We start from the raw sequence: 27,759 nt of genomic DNA, 5'->3' as shown, positions 1-27,759 counted from the left end.
TGTTTTTGATGTACCAATTTACATTCCCATAAAAAATGTATAGAGATACCCCTTTCTCCACATACATGCCAGCATTTGTTTTTTTCACTGTCAATTTTATAATTTACCCATGACTGTTTAGGAGCGTGTTCTTTAATTTCTATCTATTTGTACAGTGTTTGAAGTTCCTTCTCTTTTCTTCTGGTTTTATTTCATTATGGTCAGAAAAGATACTTCATATGATTTTGATATATTTAATTCATGAAGACCTTTTTCCTAACATATTAGCTATCCTGAAGAATGTTGCATATGCATTTGAGAAGAATGTGAATTCTACAGCTTTTGGATGGGATATTTTGTATATGTGAAGTCATTTTTGTCTTAAATTCAGTTTGTGTCCAGTGTTTCTTCATTTATTTTATGTCTTGATGATCTGTCCATTGCTGAAATTTGGGTGTTAACATTCCCCTACTACTATTGTTTTGCTTTCTATACCTCCCTTTGGATCTATTAATTTTTGCTTTCTATATTAAGTTACTCCAATGTGCATTCCCTATAAATTCTCAATTGTTCTATCCTCTTGTATTGATCCCTTTATCAGTAAATATTGACCTCATTTATCTCTTTTTATAGTTTTTGACTTAGTCTATTTTGTCTAATAGAAGTATATTTAATCCTACTTTTTCATTTGCATGCCATATGTTTTTGCATCTCATTACTTTAAGTCTATGCACATTCTTAAAGGTGAATTGAATCTTTTGTTGGCAGTATGTAGTTGGGTCTTTTTTCTTTATTCATTGACTCACTGTTTGTCTTTTATTTGGAGAATTTAAGCCCTTTACATTCAAGGTAATTATTGGAAGGTAAGGATTTTGTACTGCCATATTGCTACTTGTTTTCTAGTTGTTTTGTGGAACATTTCTTTCTTTCTTCTTCTCTTAACTGCCTCTCTTTGTGTTAAGTGATTTTCTCTAGCAATATGATTTGATTTCTTGCTTTTTATTTTTAGTATATATATTGTAGACTTTTGGTTTTTGCTTACCTTGAGCCTAACAAAAAACATCATATCATTTTAAAAGGCTATTTTGAATTGATAAGCCAATTTTGGTCAGAAGAAAAGGAAAAACCCACTCTATTCTTTAACTTCATTACTCTTCTACATTTTGCATTTTTGATGTCATAATTTACATCTTATATTGCTTATCCCATAACCAAATCATTTTAGTTGTTATTATTTTTATTTGCCTTGGTTTTTAACCTTCCTAGTAAGGATATAATTATTTCTTCACCCATGATTACCATGTTAGAGTATTCTGAATTTGTTTAGATACTTATCTTTACGTGTCAGTTTTATAGTTTTGAACGTTTTTTTGTTACACATTAGGATTATTATTTTTTCTTTTAGTTCGAACAACTCCTTTCAGTATTTTTTTGTAATGTAGTTCTGGTTACAATGGTTTTCTTCAGCTTTTGTTTATCTGGGAATGTCTTTAGTCTTTATTTCTAATGAATAAGTTTGCTCTATGCGGTATTCTTGGTGGACAGTTTTGTTGTCTTTGAATATGTCATCCCACTCTCTCTTGGCCTGTGGGGTTTCTCCTGGTAACTCTACTGTCAGGCATATTGGAATTCCTTTATGTGTTATTTGCTTTTTTTTTTCTCATGCTGCTTTCAGTGTTCTCTCTCTTTGACTTTTGAGAGAGTGGTTATATATGTCTTAGGATTATCTTATTTGGATTGAATCTGTTTTGTTACCTTTCACCTTTCTGTACTTGAATATTTATATCTTTCTTCAGGTTTGGACATTTTCTGTTATTATTTTTTTAAATAAGCTTTCTTCCCCATTTTCATATTTTATTCTTTTTGAACACTAATGATACACAGATTTGCTCTTTTGACACTGTTTCATAGAACCTCTGCGTTTTTCTCATTGCTTATCTTTTTTCTTCTCTGAGTGTGTATTTTTCCAATAGCTTGTTTTTGAAATCAGTGATTCTTCTGCTTTGCCATTCTGCTATTGATGCACTTTATTGCGTGGTTTTTTTTGTTTGTTTTTTTTGTTTTGTTTTTTTTGAGATGGAGTCTTGCTCTGTTGCCCAGGCTGGAGTGCAGTGGTGCGATCTCGGCTCACTGCAACCTCTGCCTCCTGGGTTCATGCCATTCTCCTGCCTCAGCCTCCCGAGTAGCTGGGACTACAGGCACTCGCCACCATGCCTGGCTAATTTTTTTGTATTTTTAGTAGAGATGGGGTTTCACCACATTAGCCAGGATCGTCTCAATCTCCTGACCTTCTGATCTGACCGCCTCGGCCGGGCGGATCAGAAGGGATTACAGGTGTGAGCCACTGTGTGTGGCCTGTATTTTTCATTTCATTTATTATTCTTTTTAGCTCCTGGATTACTGTTTGATTTTTTTAAATGATTTCAATTTGTTTGTTGAATTTCTCTGACAAATTCCTCATTTGTTCCTCTGTGTTGTATTGACATTGCTGATTTTTCTTAAACAGCTATATTTTAATTCTTTGATTGCCTATGATTTATGTGCATATGTTTAGGATCAGTAATTGGCACCTTGTTTTGGGCATTTCATGAGTCCATCTTTTCCAAGCTAATCTTATTTCTTCTTTACAAGTGTCTCTGTATGTGTGTTGATGAATTAGGTATTTTTTTCCAGTCTTTGCGGTCTGGATTTGTTTGTGACTGTTCTATTTGGGTGGGCTTGTTGACATATTCTGAGCGTACTGACTCTTGTATTTCATTTTAGTGCTAGAAGGTGCCCTGAGCCCAGCTTTGACATGATTGTCTAATGCAGGATCCAAACTCATTGTGATCATGGGAGATCCACATTGGGTGCCCAGGCCATGTAAGAGATCAGGGTCAGACCCTCACGTATGAAGGATTGTAGACCATCTATCTGACATTGTGGCACTCATAAACATCCTCTGTGGTGTGGCATCCTCTCTGCCAGGGGTGGTAAGCCACTGTGAAGTTCTCTGTGCTGCCTGTTACTAGCCGTACTCTTTCTTTTTTCCATAGGTGGCCTCAGGTGGTTCAGCCCCATGGTACTTGTGGTGCTCTTCATGGGCTGTTGCAGAAGCAAATCTCCCGTGGAGGGATTCAGGATAGTAGAGAAGCATAATGCCTACCTCCAGCTTCCTCTTTTGAGTGTAGAATCCCTGAGTCCTGGAGGCCTTTCTGTGTATAGTACTTTAAGGGTTTGGGGATGGAGTGTTGTGGTCACAGAAAACTGATTCTCTTCATCCAACCGTACTTTTACTAGTCTGTAGTCTGGAGAGGCTTCACAGCCTTACTTGTGCATTCAGGTTTTTTTAGCCCTCGTAAAGCCAATTGTATGTGTGGGTGGTTGTTCAAATTGATGTTTCTTCATGGGTATGATTGTTGGAGAAACCCATTTTGCTGTTTGCTCTGCTTCCTTGAGTTTAACATTGCGATCTTTCTAAATGTAATGCTCTGTATTAATTGCTTCTCTTGGTTTTTCATGAACATTATTCCTTGCTATTAAATTTTCTAATTGTTTCATAATGTAATTTGAAGTTTAAAAACACATTATAATTTTTCTGAATTTCATAAAGAGGGTGATGAGCATTTTTTAATAACTGCATATTCTTTCTATAATGCATCACAATAGAGTTGCACCTCTAAGAATTTCTGTAAAGTATTTGGTTTTACTCTTTTGTCTGTTTCTTCACATGCTAATTCATTTTGATGATCCTATGCTAGCCTCTTGGGAATTCCTCTCACTTTCAGATTTTCTGAATATAAGAGGCAGTTTTACATGCTATTTAATATCTGTTTTTTTTACATTCAGAGTTCCATATATGTATTTGTTTCTGTCGTTGATTAGCTGTGTGACTTTGTGTAGTTGCTTAACCCAAATTTCCCCATCTTAGAATTAGTCCTGAACACAGCAACTTCCATATAGCATTGTTTTGAAGATTAAATAATAAAATAATGTGTACCATTTGGTCCTCTCTCTGGCCAAGGCATGGTGTTTACAGTGTTTAAAAATTGATGCTTATGTACATTTACCAATCAGAACAGATACCAACTACAAACAATGGCATCAGCAGAATATTGGCTTTCCTCATGGAGTGAGAGAGAGCTCAATTAAATGCTAGTTGCTATCATAGTTGTATTAAGTAAAAATAATCATGAGGGTGACAATTAAGATGATTTTTGGCCAAGCAGTTACCAGACCAAGTTAATATTATGTCCCAAATAGGTACAAAGAGCATGAGCTTTCATATATGAACTTTATTCTGAAATTTTTGTATTCTGCTGTAATATTAACATTGAAACATAGAAGTCTCGGTTATACAGATATAGAAACAATCTCATACTTTATATTTCATTCTGTTTAGTTCAAACTTAAATAGACTTTCAGTTAAATCTTGAAGTTTTTCTTACCTAAAGAAGATACACGTTTATGCAAATTAATTCAAAAGTACATTTTTTTTTTTGAGATGGAGTCTTGCTCTGTTGCCCAGGCTGGAGCGCAGTGGCACGATCTTGGCTCACTGCAACACCTGTCTCCCAGGCTCAAGCAAATTCTCCTGCCTCAGCCTCCCGAGTAGCTAAGATTACAGGCATGCACCACCATGCACGGCCAATTTTTTTGTATTTTTAGTAGATACGGGGTTTCACCAAGTTGGCCAGGCTGGTCTCGAACTCCTGACCTCAAGTGATCTGCCCACGTTGGCCTCCCAGTGCTGGGATTACAGGCGTGAGCCACCATGCCTGGCTCAAAAGTACTATTTTTATTAATTTTACTATTAGTTTACTTTATTCTAGTTAGAATCTATTGCCACACAATTTTCTATATTGATTGATTCTTTATTATTATGTGTTAATAAAATTAAGATGAATTTTAGTATTCCTTATCAAAGTTATAGTATTTAGCCTTGTGTTTATATAACTTAACAGGCATGCCATTCATATGAATTTTTAAGGATTATGCTAAAGATTACTCCCTCTTTAGCTATAACCTTTATGTTCCAGTTAATCTTTAACCATGGCATTGTAAAGAAGTTAAGGTAAAATTTCAACACATGATTCATGGTACACATTATCTTGCATAAAACTTTGAGGTATATGTGTTATTAGTTTTTAAACAAAACTTGGAAGATGCTCTTTGGACATTTTTACAATCCAGCTTTTTAAGGTACATTCTTTGTTTTGATAGCTATTATACTTGATATTATGTTAGATATTTGTAATACTTTTTACTGTTTCCTTTAGCTTGCCAGTGTAATGGACATAGCACTTGCATCAATAATAATGTGTGCGAACAGTGTAAAAATCTCACCACAGGAAAGCAGTGTCAAGATTGTATGCCAGGTTATTATGGAGATCCAACCAATGGAGGACAGTGCACAGGTAAGTTTCTTTTAAGCAAATTTTAGTGTATTTTTACTAAGGAAAAGATAATTAAGAAAGCAGCGCCTGTTGTGGAGAATATATATTACTACAGAAAATTTTTTACTCAGTTTTAATATGTTTTCTAAAGTAATATGTATTAGAAACTGTGAACTATAAAAATTCTGTAATATGCTTGATTCAAAAATATTCCTTTTTCTTATTTCAAAATGAATGCATGTTTCTTATTATAATTTATCAAATACAGATAAATAAAAGAAAAAATACCTACTATCTCACTATTCAAAAATAATCATTGCTGATAGTTTTTTAATAAGTAGTAATTTATTGTTTTGACTTCAGTAATAATAATTAAAAGTTAAATGTGTTTAACTTACATCAGGTAAGATTTTTATTGCACAGGGTGGTAGTATAGAATAGTATTTAGGAGAGTATGGGTTTGGAACCAATTCTGGGCTGAAATCCCAACTCTGTCACTGTTCAAATGTATGACCTTGGTTCATTAACCTCTCAGTGTCTTATTTTTCCCATATGTAAAATGGAGATGATAATAATTCACTGAGTTGTTGTAAAGATCAGATGAGATCATATGTAATATAGGCCTTAGGAATTGAGGCACATAAAAAAGAACATTATAAATGCTAGCCATAATCATCACATTCTTGTTTACTAAACCCTACTTCCCTCCATCTTCCTCTCTGTTCTGCCACTTCTTTATCCTACTTTGTAAATAATATTTGGCCTTTAAATATTATTTCCTTTTAAAGTAGAATTTAATAGAAATCCTTCATTATCTCTAGATTGGAACTTGTCTTTTAAATTTTTAATCTACCGTCTCTAAATGGAGTTTGCCTACATAGCACCCACAGAAATACGTTTTTGGCTGTGAAAATGTGAGGAATTTGAGGGAGTGGAGCCTGACTCTGGTTAGATAATTTTTTTTAACACTAGCTGCATATTAGAACCAGCTGGAAAGCTTTTAAAAATATGGATGTCTGGGCCACTTTCTAAAGCAATTAAATCATTATCTGGGTTGTGGTTGTAGGGTGATTCTTGAGTAATTGTTCTTTTTAAATGTTTCCCAAGTGACTCTAATATGCACTCAGAGTTGAGACACATGGGGAATGATGAACTGATTCAACCTTTGAGTTAACAAAATTGTGCAGCTAATACAGTTGTACCTTGGTATCCATGTGGATTAATTCCAAGACCCTTCCTGTGTACCAACATCTGCAGATGGTGAAGTCCCTTACATAGTGGTGTAGTATTTGCATATAACTGATCCATATCCTCCTGTGTACTTCAAATCATCTTTAGTTGTAATTCCTAACACAATGCCTACATTTTACTTCATTCACATGGATTCAAAGTATACTTGGTGCATGGCAAATATAAATTTTGCATTTTGGAATTTGGGGGATTTTTTTCTGAATATTTTTTATCTGCTGTTGGTTGAGTTCATGGATGTGGAACCCATGGGTAAGGAGGGCCTACTGTAGTATGTTGGGTGACAAATAAAGATAGGTGAATGAAGTTCTGTGTTATGCAGTGCTCTGATCCATTTGAAGCTCTAATACAGATGCATTGGCTCACGTTTAGCATTTTTTATATCCTAGGCACAGTACTAATAGCTTTATTGTCATTATTTTATATTAGCTTTACAAAAACTGTATGGTATTACTGTAATCCTCATTTTACATGTGGACACAAATATTTAATGCACAAAGAAGTTATCTAAAATATCCAAGATCATATTGCTAGTTAGAGCAAGAAAATGTCTCATTCCTAAACCTTGCTCTTAACTGTTAATGCAGGAATTATGTTAACATGGACCAGGAAGATCCAGTTGTTCTCACCTAAAAGCCACAGCTTAGTGCTCTGTCCAGTGGATACATAAGGTGCAGTAATTATGGGCCAAGTGGAATCCATGAACTTTAGAGCCTACATACTAGAGTCATAGTGTTTTTTAATTTTATGTTTCTAAAAAGACCAAGGTTACCAAGACAAGCTCCTTCTAAAGTGTTTTAGTACTAAATTTTCCATTGCCATACATTTTATTGGAGAAAGTGCATGTTTCAGATAGGTTATATGTCTTAATGTATTGATTGCATAATTTGAAGAAAAAATATACTATGAGATGTTTTCATTCACATTACAATTTGTGTGTCTCTGTAAACTGTCGTGTATTTAATATAAAATTGTGGTATGTTTTATTTTACTTTTATGAAAATTATTTTAGATATATTTTCCAACATATTTTCATGCCCGTATGTAATTAGTGCATTCTGTAATTTACTTAATATATTTCTGTTGGCATTTATATAATGCTTCTAACCATAACTCCAATTCTTTTTTTTTTTTTTTGAGACGGAGTCTCGCTCTGTCGCCCAGGCTGGAGTGCAGTGGCGCAATCTCGGCTCACTGCAAGCTCCGCCTCCCGGGTTCACGCCATTCTCCTGCCTCAGCCTCTCCGAGTAGCTGGGACTACAGGCGCCCGCCACCATGCCCGGCTAATTTTTTTATTTTTTATTTTTTGTATTTTTAGTAGAGACGGGGTTTCACCGTGGTCTCGATCTCCTGACCTCGTGATCCGCCTGCCTCGGCCTCCCAAAGTGCTGGGATTACAAGCGTGAGCCACAGCGCCCGGCCTACCAATTCTTGAGAATGACTTTTTAACAAAGTGAAACCCACATAACAGACACTTAACTATGTACAGTGTTGTGCAACTATCTGATCTTTTTTTTCTTTTTTTTAAGACAGAGTCTCGCTGTGTTGCTCAGGCTGGAGTGCAGTGGTGTGATCTCGGCTCACTGCAACCTCTGCATCCTGGGTTCAAGCAATTCTTCTGTCTCAGCCTCCCAAGTAGCTGGGACTACAGGCGCCCGACACCACGCCTGGCTATTTTTTTTTTTTTTTGTATTTTTAGTAGAGACAGAGTTTCACTATGTTGGCCAGGCTGGTCTTGAACTCCTGACCTCGTGATCTGTCCGTCTCAGTCTCCCAAAGTGCTAGGGTTACAGGCATGAGCCACCATGCCCGGGCATTTTTTAAAGTTTTAAATAAAAAAAAATTCAATTTTTAATTTTGTGGGTACATAGTAGGTGTATATATTTATGGGGTACATGAAATGTCTTGATACAGGCATGCAAAGGGAAATAATCACTTCATGGAGAATAGGGTAACCATCTGCTCAAGCATTTATCCTTCGTGTTACAAACAATCTAATTACACTCTTTATTTCAAGTTATTTTAAAATGTACAATTAAGTTACTATTGACTATAGTCACCTTATTGTGCTATCAAATAGTAGGTCTTCTTCATTCTTCCTATTTTTTTGTACCCCTTAACTATACCTCCTGCCCTCCAGCCCTCTAACTATTGTTTTTGTACCCATTAATCATCCCTACCTTCTCCCCAGCACCCCATTACCCTTCCCAGCCTCTGGTAACCATCCTTTTACTCTCTATGTTCATGAATTCAATTGTTTTGATTTTTAGATTCCACAAATAAGTGAGAACACGTGACATTTGTCTTTCTGTGCCTGTCTTATTTCACTTAACATAGTGATCTCCAGTTCTATCTATGTTGTTGCAAATGACAGGATCTCATTCTTTTTTATGGGCGAATGCCATAAAAAATATATACCACATTTTCTTTATCCATTCATCTGTTAATACAGCAGTCCCCAACATTTTTGGCATCAGGGAGTAGTTTTGGGGAAGACAATTTTGCCACGGATGGGGTGGTGGTGGGGTATAGTTTGTGGATGAAACTATTCTACCTCAGATCATCAGGCATTAGTTAGATTCTCATAAGGAGTGTGCAGTCTAGATTCCTCGCATGTGCAGTTCACAATACGGTTTGAGCTCCTATGAGAGTCTAATGCCACCACAGATCTGACAGGAGGCAGAGCTCTGGCCTTAATGCTTTTTCACCCACTGATCACCTCCTGCTGTGCAGCCGGTTCCTAACAGGAAATAGACTGGTACCAGTCCATACCCAAATTTTATCTATTGTAAACAGTGTTGCAACATTGGAGTGCAGGTATCTGTTTGATATACCAATGTCCTATTTTTAAGGTTTATACCCAGCCATGGAATTGCTGGATCATATGGTTGCTCAATTTTTAGTTTTTTGAGGAACCTTCAAACTTTTCTCCATAATACTTGTACTAATTTACATTCTCACCAACAGTGTACAAGGGTTCTGTTTTCTCCACATCCTCACAAACATTTGTTATTGCCTGTCTTTGGATATAAGCCATTTTAACTGGGGTGATATCTCATTACAGTTCTGATTTTCATTTCTCTGATGATCCATGATTTTGAGCACCTTTTGCATATGCCTGTTTGTCATTTGTATGTCTTCTTTTGAGAAATATCTATTCAAATATTTTGCCCACTTTTTGATTGGATTATTAGATTTTTTTCTGTGGCATTGTTTCAGTTCCTTATATATTTGGGTTACTAATCCTTTGTTAGATGGGTAGTTAGCAAATATTCTCTCCCATTCTGTGGGTTTTCTCTTCACTTTGTTGATTGTATCCTTTGCTATGCAGAAGCTGTTTAACTTGTTGTAATCCTATTTGTCCATTTTTGCTTTAGTTGCCTGTGCTTACAGGGTATTGTCCAAGAAATTTTGGCCCAGACCAATGTCCTGGAGATTTTTCCCCAATGTTTTGTTCTGGTAGTTTCATAGTTTGAGGTCTTAGATTTAAGTCTTTATACCATATGCTTTTTATATATGGCAAGAGATAGGCTCTAGTTTCATTCTTCTGCATATGGATCTCCAGTTTTCCCAGCACCATTTATGGAAGAATCTGTCTTTTCCCCAGTATATGTTCTGGTCACCTTTGTCGAAAATGAATTCACTGTAGCTGTGTCGATTTGTTTCTGAGTTCTCTGTTCTGTTCCATTGGACTATGTGTCTGTTTTTATGACAGTATTATGCTGCTTTGGTTACTATAGCTCCTTAGCATAACTTGAAGTCAGGTAATGTCATTCCTTCAGTTCTTTTTGCTTTGGATAGCTTTGGCTATTCTGGGTCTTTTGTGGCTCCATATATATTTTAATTTTTTTTTTCTATTTCTGTGACAAATGTTATTGTTATTTGGAGAGGGATTGCATTGTATCTGTAGACTGCCTTGGGCAATATGGACATTTTAACAATATTGATTCTTCCAATCCATGAATTGATTCTTCCAATGCATTTTTGATGTCCTCTTCAATTTCTTTAATTAGCGTTTTATAGTTTTCATTATAGAGATCTTTAGCTTCTTTGGTTAATTCCCAGGTGTTTAATTTTATGTGTGGCTATTATAAATGGGATTACTTCTTAATTTCTTTTTTATGTTGTTCCCTATTGGCATATAGAAATGCTACTGATTTTTGTATGTTGATTTTGTATCCTGCAATTTTACTGAATTTATCAATTCTAAGATTTTTATGGAGTCTTTAGGTTTTTCCAAATATAAGATCATATTATCTGGAAACAAGGATAATTTGGCTTCCTCCTTTCCTATTTGGATGCCCTTTATATCTTTCTTTTTTCTTATTGCTCTAGCCAGGATGTTCAGGACTGTGTTCAGTAACAGTGGTGAAAGTGGGCATCCTTATTATGTTCCAGATTTTAGAAGAAAACCTGTCAGTTTTCCCCCCTTCAGTATGATACTAGCTGTGGATCTGTCATATATGGTTTTTATTAGGTTGAGTTATGTTCCTTCAATCCCCAATTTTTTGAGGGTTTTTATCATGAAGAGATGTTGAATTTTATCAAATGTGTTTTCACTGTCAATTGAAATGATTAGATCATTTTTATCCTTCATTCTGTTGATATGATGCATCACATGGATTGATTTGCATATGTTGAACCATTCTTGCATTCCAGGGGGATAAATCCCACTTGGTTATGAATGGTCTTTCTGATGTATTGTTGAATTTTGTTTGCCAGTCTTTTGCACCAACATTCACTAGAGATATTGGCCTGTAGTTTTCTTTGTTCGTTTGTTTGTTTTTGACATGGAGTCTCGCTCTGTCACCCAGGCTGGAGTGCAGTGGTACGATCTTAGCCTCAGACTCCCAAGTAGCTGGGACTACAGGCACGTGCCAACACGCCTGGTTAATTTTTTGGATTTTTAGTAGAGATGGGGTTTCACCGTGTTAGCCAGCATGGTCTAGATTTCCTGACCTCAGGATCTGCCCGCCTTGGCCTCCCAAAGTGCTGGGATTACAGGCATGAGCCACCACGCCTGGCTAGTTTTCTTTCTTTCTTTCTTTCTTTCTTTCTTTCTTTCTTTCTTTCTTTCTTTCTTTCTTTCTTTCTTTCTTTCTTTCTTTCTTTCTTTCTTTCTTTCTTTCTTTCTGTGTGTGTGTGTGTGTCTTTGTCTGGTTTTAATATCAGGGTAATATTGGCCTTGTAGAATGAGTTTGGAAGTATTTCCTCCTCCTCTATTTTTCAGAATAGTTTGAGTAGAGTTGGTATTAATTCTGCTTTAAATGTTTGGTAGAATTCAGTTGTGAAGCCATCAGACCCCAGGCTTTTCTTTATTGGGAGACTTTTTATTATGCCTTCAATAACATTACTTGTTACTGGTCTGTTCAGGTTTTGGATTTCTTCCTAGTTCAATCTCAGTAGGTTGTATCTGTGTAGGAATTTTTTATTTCTTCTAGATGTTCCAATTAATTGGCATGTAGTTGTTCATAGTAGCCACTACTGATCCTTTGAGTTTTTGCAGTATCATTTGAAATGTCTCCTTTTCATTTCTGATTGTGTTTTTTTGTGTGTGTCTTCTCTGTTTTGTCTTAGTTTGTCTGGCTAAAGGTTTTTCCATTTTGTTTAACCTTTCAAAAATCAACCTTTTGTTTCATCAGTCTTTTTTATTGTTTTCTTCATTTCAGTTTTATTGTTTCTGCTTTGATCTTTCTTGTTTTCTTCTACTAATTTTGGTTTTGGTTTGCTCTTCCTTTTCTAGTTCTTTAAGATGCATCGTTAGATTATTTGAAGCTTTTCCTCTTTTTTTTGATGTAGGCACTTATAGCTAGATACTTCCCTCTTAGTACTGCTTTTGCTGTATCCCATAGGTTTTAGTATGTTGTGTTTCTATTATCATGTTTCAAGAAAATTTTCAGTTTCCTTCTTAATTTCTTCATTGACCCTCTGGTCATTCAGCAGCATATTGTTTAATTTCCATGTATTTGTAAATTCCTCTTGTTATTAATTTCTAGTTTTATTCCCTTGTGGTCAGAGATGATGCTTTATATTATTTCAGTTTTTTTTTGATGTTTTACAACTTGTTTTGTGACCTGACATATGGTCTGTACTTGAGAATGATCCATGTGGTGAGGAAAATAATGTGTATTCTGCAGGTGTTGGATGAAATTTTCTGTAAATATCTGATAGATCTATTTGGTCTATAGTGCAGATTAAGTCCCATGTTTCTTTGCTGATTTTCTTCGAAGAAAGATCTGTCCATAGCTGAAAGTGCAGTGTTGAAATCTCCAGCTGTTACTTTATTGGGGCCTATCTCTGTCTTTACCTCTAATAATATTTGCTTTATATATCTGGGTGCTTCACTGTTGGGTGTATACCTATGTTTAAAATTGTTATATCTTCTTGCTGAATTGACCACTTTATCATTATATAGTGACCTTCTTTGTCTATTCTTTTGTTTTTTGTCTTGAAATCTATTTTGCTTGATGTAAGTATAGCTACTCTTATTCTTTTTTGGTTTCCATTTGCATGGAATATCTTTTTCCACTCCTTTATTCGTAGCCTACATGTGTCTTTATTTATGAAATATGTTTATTGTAGGCAACAGATTATTGAGTATTTTTTTCCATCCATTCAGTCACTCTCTTTTGATTGAAGAGTTTAGTCTGTTTACATTAAAAGCTATTATCGATAAGTAAGGACTTCTGCCATTTTATTATTTGTTTTCTGGTTGTTTTGTGTTCTTCTCTTCCTTCCTTCTTTCTTTCTGTCATCCTTTAGTGAAGGTGATATGATTTAGTTTCTTGGTTTTTATTTCTTGTGTATCCATTGCATGTTTTTTTGTTTTGAGGTTACCATGAGACTTGTAAATAGTACCTTATAACCCATTATATGAAGCTGATAACAACTTGACACTTTACGTGGTCCTCTTTTCCTTCTTTCTTTCCCTCCTGTCTTCCTTTAGTGAAGGTGATTTTTTTTTTCCTGGTGATATGATATAGTTTTTTATTTTTTATTTTTTGTGTATCCATTGTATGTTTTTTGGTTTGAGGTTACTATGAGTCTTGCAAAAACTACCTTATAGCCCATTATTTTAACCTAATAACAACCTGACACTGTTTGCATAAACAAATAAACAAGCAAAATGAAAACTAATAAAAACTCTATACCTTAACTTCCTCCATCTGCTTTTTAACTTGTTGTTTTTTGTATTTATATCTTATTTTACTGTCAACATCTTGAAAAGTTGTTATTGTTTTTGAGTGGTTCATTGTTTAGTCTTTCTATGTAGGATAAGAGTAGTTTACTCACCACAGTTACAGTGTTATAATATTCTGTGTTTTTATGTGTACTCACTGTTACCAGTGAGTTTTGTGTTTTCAGATGATTACTTATTGCTGATTAATGTCATTTTTTTTCTGTTTGGAGTACTCCCTTAAGCATTTCTTTTAGGACAGGTCTGGTGCTGGTGAAATCACTCAGCTTTTGTTTGTCTGGGAAAGTCTTTATATACATTTTAGGATATATATACATTTCAAATGTAAAAGTTGTTTTCCTTCAGCACTTTAAATATGTCATGCCACTGTCTCCTGTCCCTTAAGGTTTCCACTGAACAGTCTGCCGCCAGATGTATTGGAGCTCCATTGTATGTGATTTGTTGCTTTTCCGTTGCTGCTTTTAGGATCCTTTCTTTCTTCTTGATCTTTGGGAGTTTGATTGATTATTAAATGCCTTGATGTAGTCTTCTTTGGGTTTAATTCTGTTTGGTGTTCTGTAACTTTCTTGTATTTTGATATTGATATATTTCTCTAGTTTGGGAAGTTTTGTGTTGTTATCCCTTTGAATAAACTTTCTACCCCTATCTCTTTCACTTCTTCCTTTTTAAGGCCACGAACTCTTAGATTTGCATTTTTGTAGCTATTCTCTAAATTCTGTAGGTGTACTTCATTGTTTTTAATCTTTTTCTTTTGTCTTTTCTGACAGCGTATTTTCAAATAGCCTGTCTTTAAGCTCACTAATTTTTTCTTCTGCTTGATTAATTCTGGTATTAAAAGACTGATGCATTCTTCCATATGTGAATTACATCTTTCAGCTACAGAATTTCTCCTTGATACTTTTTAATTATTTCAGTCTCTTTGTTACATTCATCTAATAGAATTCTCAATTTCTTCTCTTTGTTATCTTGCATTTCTTTGAGTTTCATGAACGCAGGTATTTTAAATTCTCTGTTTGAAAGGTCACATATCTCTGTTTCTCCAGGATTGGTCCCTGGTAGCTTATCTATTTCATTTGATGAGGTCATGTTTTCCTGGATGGTGTTGATGCTAGTAGATGTTCTTCATTATCTGGTCATTGATCAGTTAGGTATTTATTGTAGCCCTCACTGTCTGGGCTTGTTTGTACCTGTCCTCCTTGGGAAGACTTTCTAGATATTTGAAAGGACTTGGGACTTGGATGTTATGGTATTAGTTGTATCTGCTATAGAGGGGACCCTAAGCCCAGTAACACTTTACTTACAAACTCATAGAGGGACTGCCTTGATGGTCTTGGACAAGATCTGGGAGAATTCTGGATTACCAGGCAGAGACTGTTGTTCTCTTACCTTATTTTCTCCCGAACAAACAGAGTTTCTCTCTCTGTTCTGGGCCACTTAAAGCTGGGGGTGGAGTGACAAAAGTACCACTGTGGCCATCACCAGTAAGAATGTGCTGGTCAGACATGAAGCCAGCACAACATTGGATCTTGCCTACAGCCTGCTGTATCCACTCACTGGTTACTGCCTGTGTTCGCCTAAGGTCCTGGGGCTCTATAATCAGCTGGTGGCAAAGCCAGTTAGGCCTGTGTTCTTCCCTTCTGGATGACGAGTTCCCTCAGGCCCCTGGTGGGTCCAGAGGTGCTATACAGGAGTTAGGGACTAGAGTTTAAAACCTTAGAAGTCTACTTAGTGTTCTGTTGTACTTTGGCTGAACTGGCACTCAAAACACAATATGCAGTCCTTCCCACTCTTCCTTCCCTTTTCCAAAGGCAGAGGAACCTCACCTCTTAGCCACTGCCATCAAAGGCCATGGGGAGTACTGCCAGACTACAACTGATGATCCTTTAAGGCCTAAGCGCTCTTAAATAAGCTTATGGTGAATGCTGCCTGGCCTGGGACTCACCCTTTAGGGGAGTGGGCTCCCCTCTGGCCTAGGGTAGGTTCAGAAATGCCATCCAAGAGTCAAGTCCTAAAATTGGGGACCCCAAGACCCCACTTGGTGCTCCATCCACCTGTGACCATGTTAGTTCCTATGGTACAAGGCAAAGTCCCATTTACTTTTCCTTGTGCTTTTCTCAAGCAGAAGAGTTTTGCCCTTTAGCCACTGCAGCTGGTAATGTGCTGCATTTCACCTGAAGCCAGCAAGTCTCAGAGGCTCATCTAAGACCCTCAACATAGAACATGGGTATTGTTGCTGGTTATTCAGGACTCAAGTACTCTTCAGTTAACCAGATGATGAATCCTTCCAGGACTAGGTCCTTTCCTTCAAGTCAGTGGGTTCCTTTCTGGCCCAGTATGTGTCTAGAAATGTCATCTGGAAGCTAAGACCTGGAAGGAGGGCCTCATCATTCTGACTGGTGCCAAGACAAAGTCCTGTACACTTTTCCCACACCTCTCCTCAGGAGGAAGTTAGGGGTCTCTTTTGGAACCGCAATTTGTGCAGTCTGGGGTTAGAGGAGAGGTGATGCCAATACTCCCTTAGTCACCTCCTCTGCTGTCCCAGCAGGTCCTGTGCCCTCCAGTTCACTGTTTCTGGGCCCAGTTCAGCACTAGGACTTGCCTAAGAGGTTGTAGTCCTTATGGCCCAGACCGCCTTTCAAGTTTACTTAGAGACTCAGAACATTTTAGCCCTTGGTGGTGAGGTCAGTGGGAACTGAAGTTCAGACTGCTAGGATTGGTGATTTTCCTTTGTCCAGTGCTGGTTTATGTGTACCTTCTGTAGGCGGGTGTCCCCTGAGTTTTGTTCAGTTCTCCTTTTACTATAACAGGACAGCAGTGAGTTCAGTCCCTCACGATTGTTGTTTTCTCCCTCTTTTAGTGCCTAGAGATACTCTCCGCACCATATGCTGCCACTGCAGGGAGGTGGGAGAGGGCTGATGTTGGCAGTTGGAGACTTTTTAAGAAATCACTTCAGTGCCTCTTTCACTGATAGAAGTTAACACCAGGTACTATGAGGGCTCACCTGATTTTTGGTTTTATGAAGGTGTTTTTTCTGTTTAGATAGTTGTTAAATTGATGTCCCTGTTGGAGGGGACGATTGATGGAACCTTCTGTTCTGCTATCTTGCTCTGCCTCTCTATCACCTTTATCTATTTCTTAAACATTTTTTATCATCCCAAAAGAAAACTCCGTACTCATTAAGGAGTCAGCCCAGCTCCTGGCAACCACTGCTCTGCTATCTGTCTTTACAAATTTACTTATATTCTAGATATTTCATATAAATGGAATTACAGTATGTAACATCTTGGGACTTCCTTCTTTCACTAAATGTAATGTTTTTGATGTTCATTCTCATTGTAGCAAGTATCAGTGCTTAATACCTTTTTACAGCTAAATAATACTGTGGTTTTGATTTCCATTTCCTTAATGATTAAATATTGAATATCTTTTGATGTGCTTGCTGGCCATTGTATCTTAATTTGGAGAAATATTTATTCAAGTACTTTGCCTGTTTAAAGAAACTTTGTTTTCTTAAATTTTGGAAAAATATACATAATACAAAATTTATCATTTTAACCATTTTGAAGTATACAGTTTAGTGGCATTAAGGACATGTGCATTGTTTTGCCACCATCATTTTCATTCCTCTTTATAATTTTTTAGTCTTGTAAATCTGAAACTCTATACCCATTAAAAAATAGCTACCCACTCCCCCTACCTCCTTTCAGACCCTAAGAACTGCCATTCTGCTTTCTGTTTCTGTGAATTTGGTGGCTATAGATACCTCATGTAAGTGGAATCATGCAGTTTTTGTCCTTTGGTGACTGGCTTATTTCTCTTAGCATAATGCCTTCGTGGTTCATTCGTGTTATAGCATGTATCAGACTGTCTTTCCTTTCTAAGGTTGACTAATGTTTCATTATGTATTAGTACATTCACAATGTTGTACAACTGTCACCTTTATCTAGTTCTTACACACATCATGTTTTGTCTATTTATTCATTGATGGACACTTGAGTTGCTTCCACCTTTTGGCTGTTGTAAATAATGCTGCTAAAAATATAGCTTACAAATATCTTTTTGAGTATTTGTGTCTTTTCATATGCTTATTAGCCATTTATCTTCCTTGGGGAAATGTCTATTCAAATCTTTTACTTATTTTTTAATTGGGCTTTTTTTTGCTGTTGAATTGAAAAAGTGCTATATATCTTCTAGATATGAAGCTTGCATCAGATATATGATTTGTATTTTCCAGTATTCCGTAGGTTGTCTTCACTTTTTTGATGGTATCCTTTAAAACACAAAAGTTTCAATTTTGATAGTTATCTTTTTTATTTTGTTGCTTATATTTTTGGTGCATATCTACAAATCCATTGCCATATGTAACATCACAGTGATTATTTTTTTGCCAACATAGGTAAAAGTAATATATGAATGGCTCTATTAGCTACAAAATGTTTTAAATTATTATGGTAAGTTTTATTATTCTAACAGGCAGAGTGCTTTTAGGAATATGTTCCCTAAAGGGGAACATATTCCTACTAGATTGAAGATGAGTTTAGTTATTTCTCATTAATTTTTGTTACTGACATGATACATTTGACAAGCCAAAGTAAAGACAATGAAAAATTAAATAGAGTGAATAATAGATGCCTGTTGTATTCACTGTTATACTTTCTCTCATAGTTTATGAAATTTTAAAATAATTCTTTAAGAGTCTTTGTGTTTCTTAAAGTTGGCAGGAAATATTTTGCTGTCTATGACTTTTATATGGTGAATGTGATAGGTAAAAGTCATTTTTATTTTTTGGGGCCATATTAGCTACCTAATAATAAACAATATGTCACATCTGATGAATTATTTTAATGTAGTAATGTCTAAAATCAATTTATAAAGCATGGAAAGTAAACATTTATTACTATTCTTTCATTTTTAGTTAACTTTATTGGGAAAAGCTCATTTTTAAAACTAGTAAATATACTTATTAAAATTCAAAGTTCATGCCGATATTAAGGGAAAGTAGGAAATAAATTTATATTTCAATGGTAAAGCTTTAAATATACTACAGCATATATATTATTTTAAAAACCCAACCTAATAAAGCCAATCTAACATTATTGTCAATTATTATTATATTATGGTTAGTCAGTTATTATAATTTACTCTTAAAATGTTTTATTAAAATTTTATTTATAATGTTTAGGAAGATTCTCTGATTAAAAACTTGCTTTGGATATATATGTAATATTTATGTGTGTATATGTATACTGTATATATATGTATATGTAATCTTTTTGGCTATGGAAAAATATAACAGCGTTAAATTCTTGGGCTTTGGAATCATACCACTTGAGTCTACATGCTGGCAATGCCACTGTCACCTTGGATAAATTATTTAACTTTTAACTTAATTTTATTTTTTGAAATGCAGTCTTGCTGTATTGCCCAGGCTGGAGTACAGTGGTGTGATCTCGGTTCCCTGCAACTGCAGCCTCCCGTGTTCAAGGGATTCTCCTGCCTCAGCCTTCCTAGTAGCTGGGACGACAGACGTGCGACACCGCACCCAGCTATTTTTGTATTTTTAGTAGAGACGGGGTTTCACGTGTTGGCCAGGCTGGTCTCAGACTCCTGACCTCAGGTGATCCTCCTGCCTTGACCTCCCAAAGTGCTGGGATTTCAGGCATAAGGCACTGCGTCTGGCCTATTTAACTTTTTAGTGTCTTAGTTTTCTCATCTGCAAAATGCAGCTAATTTAATTTATGGTGTAATAGTAAGTCGTAAATGTGGTACTTTATATGTTGTATAATATATGTTCCTGGCAAATGTTAACTCCCTAATCCTAGCTATTATTGTGATATTATTATTACTATTCATAACATCAATAAGTTTAGTATTTTGATAAAAATGTATGATTCAAACTTTTATGGCAGTATTATTTTTGTCATATTATTTCCAATCTGACTTATAAACTGTAGTAAAAGAAACTAAATTAATATTTAGTTGAATAGAAGAATGGCTCAATACATTACAAATTATGTTATTTGCAAGGAAGCAATATCCTTGAACTCCATAAATACTTATTGAATGCCTAATAAATGCAAGGGACAATGTTTGGACTTAAATTTATATACATTGTGTGGGTGCTATTATAGTGTTATGAAGAAATTGAGTGATAGAATTAGTGACAAAGAGATGAATTCTCAATGAAGAATCTGGTCTTGGAAGGTCTTTCATTTCTTTAATATTTTAAAAAAATAATTGGATATATGATAGTTGTACATATTTAAGGGGTACGTGTGATATTTTAATACAAATAGATAATGTGTAATGATCCAATCTGGGTAATTGAAATATCCATCACCTCAAACATTTATCATTTCTTTGTGTTGTGAACATTCCAAGTCTACTCTTCTGGATATTTTGAAATATACAATAAATTATTTTAAACTATAGTCACTTTATTATGCTGTAGAACGCTAGATCTTATTCTTTCTTTCTAACTGTATTTTTATACCCATTAACCATTTCTATTTATCCTCACCTCCTCACTAGTGTTCACAGCCTGTAGTAACCACCATTTCATTCACTACCTCCAGGAGATCAATTGTTTTAGCTCCCACATATGAATGAGAACATGTGACATTTGTCTTTTGTACTTGGCTTATTTCACTTAACATAATGTTCTCTAGTTCCATCAGTGTCATTGCAAATGACAGGATTTCATTCTTTTTAATGGTGGAATAATGTTCCATTTGTGTATATATACCACATTTTCTTTCATTGTTCATCTGTTGATGGACACTTACATGGATTCCAAATCTTCCCTGTTGCTAATAATGCTGCAATAAACATGGATATGCAGATATTTCTTTGATATACTGATTTTCCTTCTTTTGGATATGCCCAGTAGTGGAATTTCTGGATCATACATAGTTCTGTTTGTAGTTTTTTGAGGAACTTCCATAAACCTCCATACTGTGTTCCACAGTGGTTGTACTAATTTACATCCTGACCAACAGTGTGTGAGAGCATGCCCCTTTTCCTGCATCCTCACCAGCATTCATTATATTCTGTCTTTTGGATAAAAGCCATTTTGCTGTGGAGGGGTGATGTCTCCTTTTGGTTTTGGTTTGCATTTCCCTGATTATTACTGATGTTGAACATTTTTTCATAAACCTGTTGGCCATTTATAAGTCTTCTTTTGAGAAATATCTCTTCAGGTCTTTAGCCCAATTTTTAGTTGTATCATTATTATTATTATTGTTATTTTGCTATTGAGTTGTTTGAGCTCCTTATGTGTTCTGGTTATTAATCCTTTGTCATATGAGTTGTTTGCAAATACTTTCTCCCCATTCTGTAGGTTTTCTCTTTACTTTGTTGACTGTTAGCTTTGCAGAAGCATTTTAGCTTGATGTGATTTCATTTTTTCAATATTGCTTTGGTTACGTGTGATTTAGAGGTCTTACTCGAAATCTTTGCCCAGACCAATGTTCTATAGAATTTCCTTAATGTTGACCGGGCGCAGTGGCTCATGCCTGTAATCCCAGCACTTTGGGAGGCCGAGGTGGATGGATCATGAGGTCAAGAGATTAAGACCATCCTGGCCAACATGGTGAAACCCCGTCTCTACTAAAAATACAAAAATTAGCTGGGTGTGGTAGTGTGCACCTGCAGTCCCAGCTACTTGGGAGGCTGAGGCAGGAGAATCACTTGAACCTGGGAGGCAGAGGTTGCAGTGAGCCAAGATTGCGCCACTGCACTCCAGCCTGGTGACAGAGCAAGACTCTGTCTCAAAAAAAAAAAAAAAAAAAAAAAAAAAAAGAATTTCCTCAATGTTTTCTTGTAGTAGTTTCAAAGTTTCAGGTCTTACATTTAAGTTTTAAATCTATTTTGTTTTAATTTATATATATCTTGAGAGTTAGGGGGTCTAGTTCCATTCTTCTATATATGGATATCGTTTTCTGATCACCATTTATTGAGAGACAATTCTTGCCCCAGCATGTATTATTTTCACTTTCTTTGAAAATGAGTTGTTTATAAGTGTGTGGGTTTATTTCTGGGCTCTCTATTCTGTTGGACTATTTGTCTGTCTTTATGCCAGTATCGTGCTGTTTTGTTTACTGTATAGCTGTATACCATAATTTGAAGTCAGGTAATATGCTGCCTCTAGCTTTGTTCTTTTTGGTCAAGATTGCTTTGGCTATTCTGAGCCTTTTATGGTTCAATATGAATTTTAGGATTTTTTTTTCCATTTCTGAGAAGAATGTCATTGGTATTTTGATAAGGAGTGCATTTAATCTGTAGATACCTTTGGGTTGTATGGATATTTTAACAATATTTGTTCTTCCAATTTATGAATATGATATATATTTTTTGTGTCCTTTTCAGTTTCTTTCATCAGTGTTTTATAGTTTTAATTATACAGATCTTTTACTACTTTGATTCCATTTATTTTATTTGTAGCTATTTTAAATGGGATTACTTTTTTGGTTTTTCAGATTGTTCTCTGTTGCCATACAGAAATGCTACTTAATTTATATGTCAATTTTGTATCCTGCAGCTCTACTGAATTTATTTATTAGTTCTAATAGGTGGAGTCTTTAGGTTTTTTGAAGTATAAGATCATATCATCTGTAAACAAGGATAATTTTACTTCCTCCTTTCCTGTTTGGATGCTCTTTATTTCTTCCTTTTGTCTAATTGCTCTGGGTGGGACTTCCAGTACTATGTTTAATAAAAGTGGTGAAAGTGGGCATCTTTGTTGTGTTCTAGATCTTACAGGAAAGGCTTTCAGTGTTTCCCTAGTCAGTATGATGCCAGTGGTGGGTTTGTTGTATATGACCTTTATTGTTTTGAGTTATATTTCTTGTATCCCTAGTTTTTTGAGAGTTTTTTTTTTTATCATTAAGGGACGTTGAATTTCATTGAGTGCTTTTTCACCATTGAAATAATTTTTGACCTTTATTTTGTTATCTGTTATAGCAAATATGCTATATTTTGTTAAATGCAATATGATATATCACATCTATCGATTTGTATGTTGAACTATCTTGCACCCCTGGGATGAATCTTACTTCATTATGATGAATGATCTTTTTAATGTGTTGTTGAAATCAGTTTGCTGAATTTTGTTACAGATTTTTGCATCTTGTTCATAAGTGATACTGGCCTGTAGTTTTCTTTTCTTGTTTTTTTTTTTTTTTTAATTGTGTCTTTGTCTAGTTTTGGTATCAGATAATGCTGGCCAGATAGGATGAATTCGAGAGTATTCTCTCACCCTTGACTTTGTAGAATAGGATAAGTAGAATTTTTTAGTTCTTCTGTAAATGATTTGTAGAATTCAGCAGTGAAACTATCTGATATTGGGCTTTTCTTTGATGGGAGTCTTTATTATTGCTTCTATTTCATAACTTGCTATTGGTCTGTTTTTCTGTTTCTTCGTGGTTCAATTTTGGTAGTTTGTATGTATTTAGGAATTTATACTTGTCTCCCAGGCTTTACAATTTATTGGGATATAGTTGCTTATCATAGTCTCTAATGATTCTTTGAATTCCTGTGGTATCAATTGTAGTGTCTTCTTTTTCATTTCTTAATTATGTTCATCTCTCTTTTTTTCTTAGTGTAGCTAAAAGTTTGTAAATTTTAGTTATTTTTTCCCAAATAACTTCTCCTTTTGTTGATCTTTTATATGTATATTTTTAGTCTATAACTTATTCATTTGTGCTCTAGTGTTTATTAGTTCTTCTCCTAATTTTGGGTTTAGTTTGTTCTGCTTTTTTATTTTCTAAGGTGAACTATTGAGTGTTTTTATTTGAAATCTTTCTTCTTTTTTGATGTAGGCAGTATTGTTTTTGTGGTGTCCCATAGGTTTTGGTATGTTGTGATTCTACTTTTATTTGTTTCAAGCCATTTTAAAGTTTTATTCTTAATTTCTTAATTGAAATTTAATGTTTTAATTCCTTCAGCAGCATATTGTTTCACTTCCCTATATTTGTATAGTTTCCAAAGTGTCGTTATTCATTTCTAGTTAATTCCACTGTTGTTAGAAAAAATACTTGATATTCTCTTTGGGAGGCCGAGGCAGCTGATCACCTGAGGTTGGGAGTTCAAGACCAGCCTGATCAAAATGGAGAAACTCCGTCTATATTAAAATACAAAAAAATTAGCTGAGTGTGGTGGCACATGCCTGTAGTCCCAGCTACTCAGGAGGCTGAGGCAGGAGAATCACTTAAACCCGGGAGGTGGAGGTTGTGGTGAGCTGAGATCGTGCCACTGCACTCCAGCCTGGGGGACAGAGAAAGACTCCGTCTCAAAAACAAAAACAAAAACAAAAAAACTTGATATTATTTTGACATGTAATACTTTGTTGAGACTATCTTCCTGGCCTAAGAGATGGTCTGTCCTCAAGAATATTCCATGTGCTAATGAGAAGAATGTATATTTTTCACCTGTTGGATGAAATGTTCTCTTAATGATCATTAGGTCTATCTGGTCTATAGTGCATATTAAGTCTAATGTTGCATTGTTGATTTTCTATTTAAAATATATGTTCAGTGTTGAAAGTGGGTGTTGAAGTCCCCAGGTATTATTATATTGGAGTCTGTCTCCTTAGGTCTAGTAATGTTTGCTTTATATTATCTGCATGCTCCAGTGTTTTGTGCAAGAAATAGTTGCAATTTTAATATTCTTTGGCTGAATTTGACCATTTTATTATTATATAATGACCTTCTTTGACTCTTCTTACAGTTTTTGCCTTGAAATCTATTTTATCTGACATAGGTGTAGCTATTCTTGTTTTTTGTTTCCATTTGCATGGAATATTTCATTTCATTTCCTTCATTTTTAGTATATGTTGTTTTTATAGCTAAAGTAAATTTCTTATGGGCAGCATATATTTGAGTCTTGTTTTAATCCATTCAGCCACTCTCTGTCCTTTATTTGAAGAATTTAATCCATTTACATTCAATGTTATTGTTGAAAGGTTAGGACTTTACTTCCATTTTGTCATTTTTCTTCTGATTGTTCTGTAAATTTTCTCTTCCTTTCTTCCTCTCTTCCTTTTTAGATTAGTGATTTTCTCTGGCTGTATGTTTTAATTCCTTGCTTTTTATTTTTTCCATTTCTATTACCGGTGCTTGCTTTGTCATTACTGTGAGATTTACAAAAATATTTTATAGCCAACAATGTTAAATTGATAAAAACTCTTAATCTCAAAGAAGAGGAAAGAAAGGAAAACAAGCAAAGAAAAAACTAAAAAAAATCTGTACTCTAACTTTTCCTCCAACTCCCTCCTACTTTTTGACTTTTTGTTGTCTCTATTTATAGCTTTTTATATTGCCTATCTTTCAAAAATTGTTGTAGTTATTATTTTTGATAGATTTTTCTTTTGGTCCTCATGCTGAAAATATAAGTGGTTTACACAACACAATTGTACTAGAGCAAGCTTGTCTAACCCGCAGCTTGTGGGCCACATGCAGCCCAGGACAGCTTTGAATATGGCCCAACACAAATTGGTAAACTTTCTTAAAACATTATAATTTTTTTTAGCTCATCCACTATCATTAGTGATAGTCTATTTTATACATGATCCATGACAATTCTTCTTCTAATGTTGGACTCTCCTATTAGAGTATTCTCAATTTGTCTTTGTTCTTACCTTTTCCACTGAATTTCATGCTTTCAGATGTTTTCTTGTTATATGTTAGCAGCCTTTACTTTCAGATTGATAAAATCTCTTCAACATTTTTTTTTTGAAAATCTCTTCAGCATTCATCTGGTGATGATGAATTTACTCAGCTTTTGTTTGTCTGGGAAAGTCTTGATTTCTCCTCCATATTGAAGGATATCTTTCCTGTATGCAGTATTCTAGGTTGGAAGATTTTTCCCTTTAGCACTTTTAATATGCCGTCTTGCTCATTCTGGGCTGTAAACTCCCCCCTGAGAAGGCTGCTGCCAGAAATATCAGAGCTCCTTTATATGTTATTTGCTTTTTTCTTCTTGTTTCTTCTAGGATGATTCTTTCATCTTTGACCTTTAATAGTTTGATTATTATATGCCTTGTGGTAGTCTTATTTCAGTTGAATCTTCTTGGTGTTCTTTCACCTTCTTTACCTAAATGTTCGTATCTTTTTCTAGATTTGTAAAGTTCTCTTACTACTTTCTTCGAATAAACTTTCTACCCCGGTCTTTTTCTTTGTATCCTCTTTAAGACCAATAACTCTTAGATTTTCCCTTTTGAGGCTCTTTTTTAGATCCTGTAATCATATTTTATTCTTTTTAATCTATTTTCATATAGTATGTCTTGAACTCAATATTTCCGTTTTTGCTTGATCAATTTTGTTTTTGAGAGATTCTGATGAATTTTTCTGTCAGTTGACTTTTTCAGCTCGAGTGATTTTTTATTGTTTATTTCAGTGCCTTTGTTAAATTTCTCTGTTTTATCTTGAAATGCATCATGTTTTCTCAAAACGGGTATATTGAATTCTTTGTCTGAGAATATATATGTCTGCCACTCTAGAATTGGTCATGGGTGCCTCATTTACTCCGTGTGATGAGGTAATGTTTTCCTGAATGCTCTTGATGCTTGTGGACATTTGATGATGTATGAGCATTACAAATTTAGGTATCTATTCCAATCTTTCCAGTCTGGCATTGTTTATACCTGTCCTTGAGAAAGTTTTCTGAGAATTCAAATTGTAGACTTACTTATTTCTGTGGTCCTTGCAGTTGTTTTAGCACTAGGGGGAGCCCTAAGCCCAGGTATGCTGAACTCTTGCAGACTCCTAGGTACATAGCCTGGGTAGACTTATGAAAGTAAAGGGAGAATTCCTTTTGTTATCAGGCAAAGTCCCTTTCTGTCTTTTCCAGAAGCATAAGGAGCCCTTCTCTACCCTGAACTGTCTGGAGTTGGGGAACGGGTGACATGGGCACTTTTTATGTACATATTTATTTATCCAATTATTTGTAAAACAAAAGATGTACTATAAGAAAAATACGTCTTCAAATCATGAAATATACAGACATTAAAAAAAAAATTCCAATCCTCTATAACTAATAGTTTCCTCCATTTAGGTCTTACTGTTTGGGGTTAAGTTTATTGCAAAGTGCTTAATGGGTTTTGTTGGTATTATGAATACATTTTTTTCCTTTAATATTACATTTGTAATTGGTAATGTCTGTTTTTATATATATTATGTTTTTAGTTCATTTTGTTGATCTTTTTATAGGTTTTTGAATAATAGGCTTATCTGATTTTCTTAATTTATCTCTATATTTTAAGTTTTTAACAGTGATAAACTTTTTAATTTTTCAGTTTTGGGGAAAAAAGAGTTTTTTCAAGTTCTATTTTTACCTTATGTTTCTCTTTTTGGCATACTATGACTATCTGTTCATAGCAGACTTTTACAGAAGTATTTAATACTTTAATAATCACACTAGGATGTGACCCAAACACTCTCTGAGACTCAAGGGTAGTAAAAAGGAAGATGAATTACCTTTTTTTCTCTCTTCTAAGATGAGGAAATTTTTCATTTTAAGCCATTCTCACACATTGTAGATTATTTAGAGAAGCAGAAAATTTATTACCAAATGAGGTTGAGCATTTCTTAAAATAAGTATAGGAAGCTTAATTCTCTCAAACTAAGAACATTGACCTGAAAAATCTCAAGCCATAGATAAATGAAAACAGCTTGAGATGGAAATATTGGTTCTATTTATTCTTTTGACACAACAGTGTTAAAAGTTCGTATTCTCTCAGTACATACTATGTTCTGTGTAACACAGGAAAGCCAACTTGAGATTTTGAATATTCCAAAGAGTGGCCATTAAATGAATTATGTGAGCCAAAATATAACTATATGTAGATGTTTAAATATGATATAGCCATAAAGTTACACTTTGATAAATAATCTCTACAGAAAAACTTTTTTTTATAAAGTCAGTCATATTTAGTAAAGCCAGAAAGTCTTTTTGCAAAGCAGA

At 34.9% G+C, this 27,759-nt stretch overlaps 1 protein-coding gene across 5 annotated transcripts in view; it reads left to right on the top strand.

Moving 5' to 3' along the window:
- Nucleotides 1-27,759, top strand: part of ATRNL1 (attractin like 1) — an 838,515-nt gene that overhangs the window by 234,515 nt on the left and 576,241 nt on the right. For 4 of the 5 annotated variants that reach the window (XM_032176925.2, XM_032176911.2, XM_032176903.2 and 1 more), the window contains one exon: nucleotides 5,238-5,375. The exons of the other annotated variant lie outside the window; for it this stretch is intronic. In XM_032176925.2, the coding sequence (XP_032032816.1) occupies nucleotides 5,238-5,375 (138 nt within the window). The remainder of the gene's footprint in view (nucleotides 1-5,237; nucleotides 5,376-27,759) is intronic. 5 annotated transcript variants of the gene reach the window in all.

This window comes from Hylobates moloch, unplaced genomic scaffold (assembly GCF_009828535.3).
Source record: "Hylobates moloch isolate HMO894 unplaced genomic scaffold, HMol_V3 SCAFFOLD_3, whole genome shotgun sequence".
Lineage (NCBI taxonomy): Eukaryota > Metazoa > Chordata > Mammalia > Primates > Hylobatidae > Hylobates > Hylobates moloch.
The sequence above is the reverse complement of the archived record's forward strand: the minus strand, read 5'-3'. Positions and strand labels throughout refer to the sequence as shown.